Genomic DNA, 12,760 nt, shown 5'->3' with positions numbered 1-12,760 from the left:
CAGGAAAGTGACAGACCAAGGGAGGAGAAGACACAGGAAGGTAAGGGGAGCAGAGAGTGGCAGCAGCCTGAGTATGGGGTGGAGGGAGATAAGCAGGGGCGGCAGCAGTGACCCAAGTGGAAGGGAGGCCGCAGCGGTGGACTGAGTCAGGGCCTGGCTCTGTCTCTCATCCCAACCTTCAGTCAGTCAATCTCTTTTCGCAGAATTCTGAACTTGCCTATCCAGTCAGAAAGCTACTCATTGGTCACTGCTTTGTTATGCTCAGGGCCAGCTGTTTCAATGGTTAGTATGATCTATTTTCCCCTCACACCAGGCTGCACACCCCAAAAACTGGCACTGCAGAAATGGTTGTATGACTGAGTTAAAAGTTTCATCAGGACCCACTCACTACCTGACTGGATGATTCTGTGACTCTACTTAATGCTGCAAACCACAGTCTGGGAGGACTGTCCTAAGATGTCATGAGCCTTCATACATAGCCTTTGCCTGATCTGTTTTAACCCTCACCTAACCTTAGCCATTGTAACAATAGTTCTCAGCTGAAAGATGCAGACCCTGGCTCCTGTCAGATGAGAATTCTGAGGTCAGCTGAGATGTGCTGCTCACACAAAGTATCAAGGATTACCTCTCATGCACAGACTGAACACGGTCATTGATCTCTAGGATATGTGACAGTGTTATTGTTGTACACTGCTCAAAGTGCCTTTGGTAAGCTGGTGATTAAAAAAAAAAAAAAAAAAGAAAAACAGATACGTATATATCTTGGTAAAAATAGATTTTCTTGATTGTACCAGTTAAGTATATTTCAATAAGAACAATGACGTTGTCTAAACTGACTGACAGAGCTTGTTTCAGCTGTAGCACAGACACTCAGAATCTGTAACCAAAAACTGTACTATCAGACCACATTCTTACCTGCTGTCTTTGGTAAGCAGAGAAGGTTCTTTCAATGTCTTCAAGATCTAGAACCTTAAACACTTTTGCATCATCGATGTCTGTCCAAATTGTGCCGCTCAATTTATTCTGAAGACATGGACAGGAAAAGCAGAAATTAATGACCAGTTAATTTCACTAATTACACAGGCATGTGGCTATTAGTCGGATCAACCACATGCCAAATCATGTCAGTCCACTCTACAAGATAACCAAACACTAAATCTTATTGCAGAGAAATGTGACTTAACCATATAAATCAGTGTTTGTCCCTTGAAGAATGCAATATTATCAGTGGTTCTCAAACCTGGTCCTGGTCAGGTTTTCAGGATACCACAATGAATATTCACAAGAGAGATTTGCATGCACTACTTCCACTGTGGGTATTCTGAAAACCCGACTGGCTGTGGTGCATCCAGGACCAGGTTTGGGAACCACTGCAATATATTATTGATATGGTTTACAAAGTAAATTGGACAAAACAGCTTACCTCTGGAAGCTTGGACCAGTTGAAGGACTTGAGAGGGTTTGTGGACTGTGGAATGTTTTTCTTTTTAAGAGATGAACCCAGAGGTGCTCCTGGAGGTGCAGCTATTCCTCCAAGTGGGGGAGGTCCAGGGGGAGGGGGTGGCCCACCTGGAGGTGGAGGAGGAGGTGGTGGCGGTGGTGGCATTCCTCCAAAGATAGGTTGAGGAGGTGGAGGAGGGAACAGACCACCCAGAGATGCAGAAGGTAGAGGGCCACCAGGTGCTCCGGGTGGAGGACCACTGTGAACTGAACCTCTCTGTAAGATATAATAAAGAAGTTTATTTTAAAAAGGACTTATTTGGTAGGTTGGAAGACATAGAAAATGTAATACTAACTTTTACTGTTCAGGTTCATGGCTATGAAGGATATAAAGTAGAATAAAAAAACATTATAGAATAGGGTCAGGCTGAGATGTATGTTAGAGATTTGCAAAAGCAACTTGATAGTTCCACTGAAAATCAATAAGGAAGACCTGCCTGGCAGAACATTCTACAATCTCTTTTCTGCCAAGACATTTTGCCTCGTGCAATGAAAGAGCAAAGTACCACAAAAACTCTCCCCTTTTCAGTTAGGGGCAGGGGGGGTTGGGGACAAAAACATAACACACACTAATACATCTGTCTGAAGCATTTGGAAGATTTTACCTGCCAGTCACACTTATTTTTTGGACATCTAAAGAATTCCTGATTTGCATTCTGACCAGTTTGGTATATCTGGTACAGGTCAAACTTCTCAGCAGAACATTAAGGAGTTTTTTTTTTTTTTTTTAACTAAGGTGCGGTAAAATCTGGGCTTAGCATGGTATTTTTTCTTTTCTACAGTTCATACATTAATGTTCCCATTAGTGCATGGTATCTGTAAAAAATTAACACAAAAGGCCCTTAGTTATTTAAATAAAAATGAACAGAGGAAACCCTATAAATAGACAGAACAAGCAGACATGAAAGCTGCTCTCAACGGCTCTTTTATCTTCCTTATAGAAGTGGCACTTAAGCCAAAAGGATTTACCACCACTGCTAGAGCAATTCTCATGCAATCAGAGTAGAAAAGTGGAAATATGAAATCTGAGGCATATCCAGTAATTATGCAAGAAACTTATAGGTTCAGTGCTGCTGTTTAAGTGCTTGCATACACAATGGACTTCTAACCTCTACCACATGAAAAGCAGACGGGAATGAGCAGGGCCTTTGTAAAGTCTAATAAAGCAGTTTCCACAGTGAGTTCGGAGCTTTGTTTGGCACACGCTGTACCATTTGGATTTTCGGCAGACATCTGGGGTGTCTCTTTACATTCAAAACATTTAAGGGGAAGTTTTCAGACTTTCTGTTTCAGGACAGTCTGTGGGTATTATTTTATCCATGGACACTGCACCAAGTACCTTCCTTCTGAAACCTTCCCTGGGTACAAAGGACATGTAGACTTTTCTACCTAGTTTTTACGCAGGTACATTTTGCAGGGAAAATGCAAAGCTCTTTTCATCCTGCCCAAAACATGCCCCCCTCCCCCACCAAATTAATGCCCCCATTTAGGCATCCCAGTAATGTGGTGAGAGTCTACCCTGCATAGGGTTACCATATGTCCAGATTTACCCGGACATATCCTCTTTTTGAGGGCATGTCCGGACAACCAGACAGGTTTTGCCAACCTGCCCGTTTGTCCGGATTTCTGGACAAACGGGCAGGCTGGGCAGATTGCTAGCCTCCCCTCCTCTTACTTACTAGTGCCCTGGTGGTCTAGTGACCTCTTCCGCCTTCGGGACAGGAAAGAGCCCCCTCTTTCCTGCCCGGAGCGCTGCCCTGCACTCATCCTTCCTGTTGCGGATCCTCGGAGCCGATTCAAAATGGCCGCTGACAGTTGAAGTGACCCCGCGAGACTTCAACTTATGTGACGGGGGAGGGGAAAATGTGACAGGGGGCGGGGTGTGTGGTGGTGGGGGGGGGCATGTGTCCTCCTTTTTGGGGGACAAAATATGGTAACCCTAATCCTACATGGACACTTGGGAAGCCATGTTGACAACTTACAGTAGTGCCTGACCTTGCCTATGGCCTACCCATGCTCTGCCCATACCAATGCCTTCTTACAAATAAGTGCTATACCATTTGCAGAATACCACTTAGGTGCCCAGTATTTCTGTTGAGTATACTTAGACACCTAAATGTCAGTATTTAGCAAATTTAGGCACATTGTTGGCTGATTTGTTATAGACTTACCCTTATAGTGTTTTTAGTCATATAGAGGACAGTCAGTCTAAACAGCCAGTTTACACATCACGTACAGTGTGTTTTCGCTATTCACGATGGTATGGTTCATAAAAAATATCACGAAACGCAAATATCGAACATAGTAACATATGGCAGATAAAGACCTGAACGGTCCATCCAGTCTGCCCAATAGTCACACTCATCAATTCATGATTAAATCGACAACTAATGTGATATTATATACTTGATTATGGTCTGTCTTTGGCATTTCTGGGACATAGACCATAGAAGTCAGCCCAGCCAGCCCTGTCCTTATGTTCCAACTGCTGGAGTAGCCGTCGAAGCCCACTCCAGCCTATTCATCTTGAAATTTGCAGGACAAAGACTGTAAAAGTCTGTCCAGCACCATCCTCACGTTCCAGCCACTGGAGTTGCTGTCTAAGTCCTTTCCAGCCCATCCTAAACCAGATTGTCATATATGGCACACAGACCATACAAGTCTGCCTGGTATCGGCCCTACTTCATCACAGTCAGAGTTGCCATTCTAAGCATCGCTCCACACATCCACACACATGCAGCCATTTAAGGTTAGGGTTTTTTTTTTTAAATACCTTCCATTTTCTAATTAGAGATCCTCTGTGTTCATCCCACACTTTTTTCAATTCCATCACTGTTTTTGTCTCTACCACCTTCCTCCAGATGGCATTCCAGGCTTCAACCACCCTCTCCGAGAAAAAGAATTACTCCTAAGTCTACCACCCCGCAACCTTAATTCATGTCCTCTACGTTTTACTGTTTCCCCTTGTTTCTATATTAATTTATTTCTATATTAATACCTCTCACATATTTAAATGTCTGTATCATATCTCCCTGTCCCTTCTTTCCTCTAGGGTATATATATTCAGGTCTTCCAGTCTCTTCTCAAAAGTCTATTGACGCAAATCCATTTTTGTCACCTTCCTCTGGACCACTTCTAGTCTTCTTACATCCTTAGTAAGATACAGCCTCCACAACCGAACACAATACTGGGGCCTCACCAGTGACTTAAACAAGGGCATCAACACCTCCTTTCTTCTGCTAGTTACACCTTTCTTGGTGCAGCCTACCATCCTTCTAGCTATGGCCACTGCCTTGTCACACGGTTTTGTTGCTTTAACATCCTCAGAAACGATCACCCCAAGGTCCCTCTCCCTGTCTGTGCTTATCGGACTCTCACCTCCTAGGACATATGGTTCTCCTTTGGATTTCTGGTCCCCAAAATGCATCACTCTGCACTTCTTTCCATTACATTTTAACTGCCAAACATTGGACCATTCTTCTAACTTTTGCAGATCCTTTTTTATATTTTCCACTTCCTCCGGGGTGTCCACTCCATTATATAAACACTTTCTTCTGTGAACGATACAATATCCACTCCATTCTCATATTTATCTAGCCCTGCAGACCACAGTCATTCTCCGGGATTTTCTTCATTGAAGTATTCGTTTAGCACGTTTGCTTTTTCTCATTGTTTTCCACATAGCGGTCCACAACATCTTTCAGTCTCACAATTCCATTTTTAGCTTTCCTCCTTTCACAAATATACCTGAAAAAAATTCTCACCTCCCCTCCTTACATTTCTAGCCATTTGTTCTTCCTCCTCTGCTTTAGCCAGACGTATATCTCTCTTGGCTCTTTCAGTTTCATCTGGTATTCTTTTCTGTGTTCCTCTTGATTTTTTTTCTGTATTTCCTGAACGCCAGCTTTTTTGCCATTATTTTCTTAGCCACTTGTTTGGAGAACTATATCAGTTTCCTTTTTTTTTTCTTGCTTTTATTTACTCTCCTCACATAAAGGTCAGTAGCCATTTTTATAGCTCCTTTCAGACTGAACCACAGCCTTTCCACTTCTTGTATATCTTCCCATCCCATCAGCTCTTTCTTCAAGGACGCCCTCATTTTACTAAAGTCTGAATGTTTGATATTCAGGTCTTTTGAGTTTTCAGTGGCTGCTCTCTGCTTTAGCAGTTATATCAAACCAAACTGTTAAGTTTGTTGCGCTCTTCTTTTATGCTGGCAAGTTGAAGATAGATGGTGCAAGACCTAAGCTGCCAGATGGTGTGCCTTGGAACTAAAGCAGCACAATTATTACACTGAATAAAAGTTGATCTTGATTGGTTGGAAATGGTATGAACAGGTGTACTATGATAGGATTAATACTTGTAATTGAGGAGTACTATTAATGATTACTGAGTTGTCTATATACGAGTAGAAAACCCAGGGGAGGGTGGGTGAAACTAAGTCTCACAGTGATTTAGCCAAGTACCATAATTAAAAATGTTCTTCAGGAGGGGCAAGCAATGAGACAATTTGAAACAAAACCCAGATTTTGCTAGAATCTAACTTTTTTTCCTTTAAAAGAAAATATTCCCAATAAATATTGGTGTCTTTAATGCCAATGTGCAGAACCCCAATAAATATTACAGCTTCCTTAATATAATCTCTAGCTGTAATTTAAACCAGTTTAAGACTAAAGCTACTCTATTTACCTAGGACTAGCAATGGAAAACAAACCTTGCAGAGCCTGTCTACAGTTCAATAGCCAAAGTTAGAAAACTTCAGCAAGTGTGAGTAAAGTAATAGACCAGAGACATTTTGAAATGCCTATCCCTCTCTATCAGAGCTAGGCAGAGGGAGAGATTTTTTATTCTAGGTTAGAGACAAAGTGGAACACCACAATACAGATACACAGAAACAATGTCTATATGAGAAAATAGGGGTTAGGCTCCAGCTACACCTATGTATCCACGAAACTGGCGGAGCAGGTGTATTCTAAAACAATGTGCATAGATTTTTGGAACATCCATGGTCGGCCTATTCTACGCCCACACCGCCCTTTTGGCAGCATGCGTTAGAATTTACACACACCACTTTACAGAATATGCCTAGCATGTTGTACGTGCAAATTCTAATTAGTGCCAATTAGTATCAATAATTGCTTAAGTGAAATTATCGGCGCTGACTGGCTTGTTAAGTAGTTAAATTGCATGCACAAATCCAGAATATGACAGGATATGTACACAATTTCGGTCGTGCTATAGAATCCAGAGGAATTACATGTTTCTTTCTCTTAGGACTGGTACTTGAACTCACTCCCTGAAGGCTTAGTGGTCATATCCAGAAGAAAACGCCAAAAACGTGAAAACAAAAGAAGGCTGTTTTGAAATGTGCATGTGTGCAAATATGTGAAAAAAGTGGTGTGAATGTTGAATTGCGAACACTATTAGCACCATCGCAGATGTGCAAAATGGCGAATATTGATCGCGCGAATAGTGAGAATGCATTGTAAATGGCTTTGAAAATTGCCCTCCCTCGGGAACACCAAGAAACTCTACATCTGAACTACAGACCTTCTATAGATACTGAATCAAACGTTTAACCATAAAAGGGAAGCCTGCACAAAGTCACTCACCCTACTCAGCTCTTGAACTTGAGCTGCAAGCTCTGCCACCTGCTGCTTGACTTGTTTATGTTCCGTAACCTCCTTTTCAAGTTTTTCTTTCATTTTATTCAGTGTTTGCATCATCTCCTCTTTCTCCTGTGTCTTGGCATCACACTCTCTCTCTTTTTTTTCAAATTTCTGCTGTAATTCATGATGCTCTGTGAAGGCATACAAAATAATTTCTCAGTATGCAGACAAACCTTCAGAAGGTAAACAGTACAGCACCTACAAAACTAACAGGCTTGTAAATCATGAGCAATTCTACTTTAGTGGGAAGCAAAATCAGCAGCAAGGGCAGAGAGAGTTTTTTTCAGGTTATAATCAACATGCATAGAATATTCTGATTTCAGATAACTTTGAAACATATGGAAAGGAATCATACCATATAGGTACAAATTTCTTTTTATTTACTTTGCCACAATGTTCTCTTTGCATTTCAGAGTACAGAGTTGCACGGGGAGAGAAATGTAACCCGTCCCCGCGGGAAAGCTAACCCGTCCTTGCCTCAAGTACTTTCCTCTATCCCAACCCCCGGACTACCCTGCCCTTGCCTTGCCACAGTCCCCTTGACCCCCTCCCAAGAAAGCCAGATTCCATGAGCAGTAAGTATACTAGTAAAAGTAACAAATAATTTTCTTATGTACTCTGCTAAATACGAGCAGCATGTCCCCTTCTCCTCTCCATCCCATTCTATCCCATGTGCTCTATTTCCACTTTTCCCTTCCCCAATCCTCCATGTATGTCCCCCTTACCAATCTTTTTTTCCCTCTTCCATGCACCCACCCACACTCCCTCCACACTTTTTACCAAGGAGGTTAGATAAAACAGAAGACAGGGTGAGCCTATTTAGCCCGTTATATGGGCTGAAGCCAGTAGGCGAAAATAGACTCCACGCTGGTTCACCCAAAACAATAGCAAATGCTATTGAAAACAAAAATAGTATTAGAAATAAGGAACCTTTATTTCCCCATTTATATCACACATTATCCCAAGCAAATTCTGATTCAATGTAGCTTACATTACAGTAAGACAGAGTAATAGAATTCAGTTATATCTTGGAAGCAAGTAGATGGATATGTCTGAAACATTTAACAAAGTTGAGATTAGCATATATACCCAACTGGGCATTAAAAAAAACGAAAGTGCATTTTTATAATATACCACTGCAATCCACAAAACAAAAGGAGCAAGATCCCACATGCCATCTTTTTTTCTTTTGATGTAGGCACAGGAAAAAAAAAAAAAAAGATTTTAAATGCTCCCAATTCATGTTTAATGTGGAATATAAATGCCATAAATAAGTAAATAAACAGATAGAAACTCTGAATGTTGAGCACCTGATTCTCATAACATGATGTCTGTTGTAGTGGCCCTTTACCAGTACCTTTAACCAGCCCTTCCAAATGACACACTGATTACAATTTATAACAAATTACTACTCTACCTATAAAATGTTATTCCATTATTATACTTCCATGTACATCCATATGCACAAGCCGGCATGTTGGAAAATCTAAGTGAGATTAAATAAAAATTCTACCAACAATAAAGAACAATAACGTTGATGCAGCAGCTCATAGGTTTGCTTGCTTTGTTTTGAGTGCACAGGGATCCGGTGAGGAAGTCTCAGCAGCCATTTTAAAAAAGCGATGCGGCAGCAAGAGGGTCAGCAGCAGTGGGCAGGAAAGACCAAGGATCTTTCCTGCCCTGAAGACTCCATTAGACCACCAGGGTGGCTTGAGGTATGTGCTGGGAGGGCACCCCGCAGCTTGGGGATGGAGAGGCAAAGCTCAGATTGCTGTGCATTTCTGCGGATACCCCGCAGACCTGGAGGGGATTTCTGCCTTACCTGTGGGAATCCCGCCATTGCCACTCCCTTGCAGCTCTCTATTTCATAGATTTTGTGCAAACAGAGAAGGATTAACCCTTAAGTGAGCTACAGGCACACAAGTGTGAATGCTGTCCACTGGAACAGAAATATAGTTTAAAACTCCCACAAAAGGGGTTGTTTCCTCTGTGGTTCTGAGTGCAGGGAAAAACTGGCAGATGAGGAAACACAGGTAGAAAACGCTGCTCACCAATTTCTCCTGCTAACAGGATGACAATGCACAAGGGGGTGGTGAGAACTGTGGGCAATAGTGGTGCTGGTACCCCCCTTCCCTACTCTTTTTTCGGCCAGTGGCTGACTTACCAGGGCTAAAGCTGCTGTGGGAGCCACTGAATTAACACATTTGAGAGGTCCCTTGTAAATATCTGGGCCCTAGGCAAGTGTCTAGTTTAACTATGGCTTAATCCTGCCCTAATGGCATGGTTTCCCATCCTTAAGGAACAGAATTCAACAAAGGTGATAAGTGGTACGGGTAGCCATGTTAGTCCATTTTAAAGGTAATAAATAGAAATAGAATAAAAAAAAATAAGATGTTACCTTATTTTATTGGACTAATTTAATACGTTTTTTTGATTAGCTTTTGAAGGCAATATCTCATTTTTCAGATCAAAAATGAGCAAATGATACCATATATCTGAATATGTATGTGAAATATAAAAGCATTCCTAGCTGGGGGAAGAAGGTGATAAGGAAAGAAACCAATACAAGTGTTTGAGAAGAATAGCTTATGGCCGATATGGTTACTGCAGTTTACTCTTCATGAAAGGTTTTAATTATCTCCATCATCATTGCTGTAGCTGTTGCCACAATACAATGCATACCTGCAGGGTACGGTGTTATCAAAAACAGTGAGACCTATATTTCAATATTCGATTTCAACTTGGCATACAGAAGTGGGGTATAAGATGGTCCATTGGCACACATTAAACTCTTTCTACCCCTATGTTCCCCGATTTTTCTTCTTTGTCCTAACAGATTTATTGGTCTCCTTTTCAGATTATTCTCCTTGTTTTTTAAATTTTGATTGTAAACCATAAAGAAAAGTTGTATATAAAATTTTAATAAACCATAAAACATATTCCCAAAATTCTGAGCTCTTAGACAACTAAGTTAGGTTTATAAATGTACATTCTTACTCTTGGGAGCCTAATTTTACAGTTGAAAATTAATCTAATCTATGAACACTGAAAGTTTTCCTCTTCAATTTGGGCCTGCCATTCATTTGTCCTAGATTTAGATGTCTGGCGCTGAAAATCAGTGCTAAGCTCCTCCCCCTTCCGCCTGTAGCCTACAGAACACTGTAAATTTCAGGCCTCCCTGTCACACTTACAGTCACCCCAGGTCTACGGCTAGTATAACTGTGGGCACATATCGAATTACTCTAGTATTCTATCATAGAATCTAAGCACTCAGGTGCCATTACAGAATAGACCCCTGCCGAGAGGCACCTAAATGGATACACTCATTTATAGAACTGCCCCCAGAATACGTGCTTAGACTATTGTAATACCATTTACCCCAGCCTTATCTCTGAAGATTACAAACTATTTAAAACACAGCCCTAAGGCTCTTTTGCTCGTACCAAGAAATTTGGTCACATCATTCCCCTTTTCATTCAGCACCACTGGCTCCCCAGACAGTTTCCATGACCAGCATAAAATCTTGACCCTTACCCACAAAATTCTGTCCTCTGGGATGTCCCCATACTTGTCTTCTGCAATAACCCAATACACACCCCCTAGATTTCTTAGGTCCTTGAATGACCGATGTTTACTATCCTCTCCCCAGACAACAGCTTTTTACTGTGTAGCTCTGACTTTATGAAATTCACTCCCAACAACAATCCTCCTTCAGCTTACATTCTCTAAGTTCAAGGTTGCTCTTAAGACCCACTTATTCAAACTAGTGTTTGGCGAAACCCAATGTCTATCACCTTGCGCCAAGTGGTAGCGACCCACGTTCTGGTCTGATTGTATGTATGAACTAATATATTTTATAAAATTAGTTTATTGTTGCCTTGAATTCCTACAGTGTGTGAGTACATATACATAAGACCTTACAGTTTTATTAAAGTTTACATTTCCAAAAATTTACTATTTACCTTTTCTCATTTTTTCCGCTTGCTCTTTCCATTGTTTGACCTCATTTTCATTAACTAACCTGCAAAATAAAAATATATATATATCCACATACATACGTTTTAGCCTCAATGATAAGCAAAACACAGCTCTAGGGGCACAAATGCAACCATACACATCGGTCATGCCTATCCGGATGCAAGGGGTGGGAGCTGACGGGTCTTCTTGAATTACAGATGCAAAAAATCTGTTCTTTTATTTGTCTTTCTAGCTAACTGGTAAAATCTGTCAGGTCAATATTCAGAATGGTCAGAATGGTTTTTTAAAGTGCTGACCACCGCTGGCTAAAAAGACCTGGACATTCAATGCTAGGTCATGCCCAGCACTGGCTTTGAATATCTGGACCTGCAAAAATACCCAGAAGTTATATGGGTTCAGAGGACATTATTCAGAGCTGTACCTACATACTTAACTGGGCAAAGTTAGGACTGAATTTTGTGTATCTCAACTTGCTCATAAGTACACAAGTGCATAAGTGTTGCCATATTGGGACAGCCCAAAGGTCCATCAAGTCCAGTATCCTGTTTCCAACAGTTCCCAAAACAATACAATACATTTTATGCTGCTTATCCTAGAAATAAGCAGTGGATTTTCCCAAAGTCCATCTTAATAATGGCTTATGGACTTTTCTTTTAGGAAGCTATCCAAACCTTTTTTAAACCCTGCTTGCTTAAGTACATGGGCATTGACAATGAATAACACCAATGCCTGAATAACTTTTCAGGCCGCTGTGGTAGTCAGAGCCAGTAGTCAGGGGCACCACGTGGTTAAGTCTCGCTGAATATCAGCAGCCGGCCAGTTCAGCATTGTTTGAAAAGGTGGAAGAATCTCCTGCCCGCTTAAATCAAGCTGAATATCATATAATGCTATAGAAATGATTAGTATTAGTAGTAGTAAAATTGGAGTGGAGGAGTGGCCTAATGGTTAGTGCAGCGGGTTGCAGACCTGGGGAAGTGGGTTTGATTCTCACTCCTTACTGACGGTCAGCAGTGGGTTGAGATCCTGGGAAACCAGGTTCAATTCCCTCTGCAGTTCCGTGTAACCCTGGGCAAATCACTTAGCCCTCCATTGCCCTGGATACAATATATAACTTAGATTGTGAGCCCATTAGGGACAGTGCAAAGTACCTGTAGTAGAAATTGTAAACCGCTTGGAGGCATATTTTCAAAGCACTTAGCCTTCCAAAGTTCCATAGGTTTCTATGGAACTTTGGAAGGCTAAGTGCTTTGAAAATATGCCTCTATAGTCGCCTCAGGGATCACTTGCAGTATATCAAGGGCTGGAAATAAATATCAAACCCTTTGTTTTTGAGCTCCACGGCAGATGGCTTGAAGCCTAGCACGACCATCTGACCAAAATGTTTGTAAAAGTTAAGGAAGGTGAAAAGCCTGGTACTACACAGGTTATTTTTAAAAAGCCTAGGATTCCATGAAAGCACAGCAGAAGCTCAAGGTTATTTCAGGCTGGGGAAAAGAACTGAAATACTACAGATCAATTTTGACTGAGGGAGGTGAAAGGGAGATGGGTAGACTGGATGGGCCTTAATCTGCAGACATGTCCTGTGTTAAAAGTGAAAATCTATATTTTGGTGA

At 41.4% G+C, this 12,760-nt stretch overlaps 1 protein-coding gene across 4 annotated transcripts in view; it reads right to left on the bottom strand.

Annotated features, from left to right (window-relative positions):
- DAAM1 (dishevelled associated activator of morphogenesis 1) overlaps nucleotides 1-12,760 on the bottom strand; it is a 348,912-nt gene that overhangs the window by 80,052 nt on the left and 256,100 nt on the right. For all 4 annotated transcript variants that reach the window (XM_030214350.1, XM_030214349.1, XM_030214346.1 and 1 more), the window contains exons 12-15: nucleotides 11,132-11,190; nucleotides 7,113-7,300; nucleotides 1,424-1,717; nucleotides 916-1,023 (exon numbers count right to left, since the gene is read on the bottom strand). In XM_030214350.1, coding sequence (XP_030070210.1) covers nucleotides 916-1,023; nucleotides 1,424-1,717; nucleotides 7,113-7,300; nucleotides 11,132-11,190 — 649 coding nt within the window. The remainder of the gene's footprint in view (nucleotides 1-915; nucleotides 1,024-1,423; nucleotides 1,718-7,112; nucleotides 7,301-11,131; nucleotides 11,191-12,760) is intronic.

This window comes from Microcaecilia unicolor, chromosome 9 (assembly GCF_901765095.1).
Source record: "Microcaecilia unicolor chromosome 9, aMicUni1.1, whole genome shotgun sequence".
In the NCBI taxonomy this organism is placed as follows: Eukaryota; Metazoa; Chordata; class Amphibia; order Gymnophiona; family Siphonopidae; genus Microcaecilia; species Microcaecilia unicolor.
Note: the sequence above shows the minus strand (reverse complement) of the source record. Positions and strands in the feature narration are given on the sequence as shown.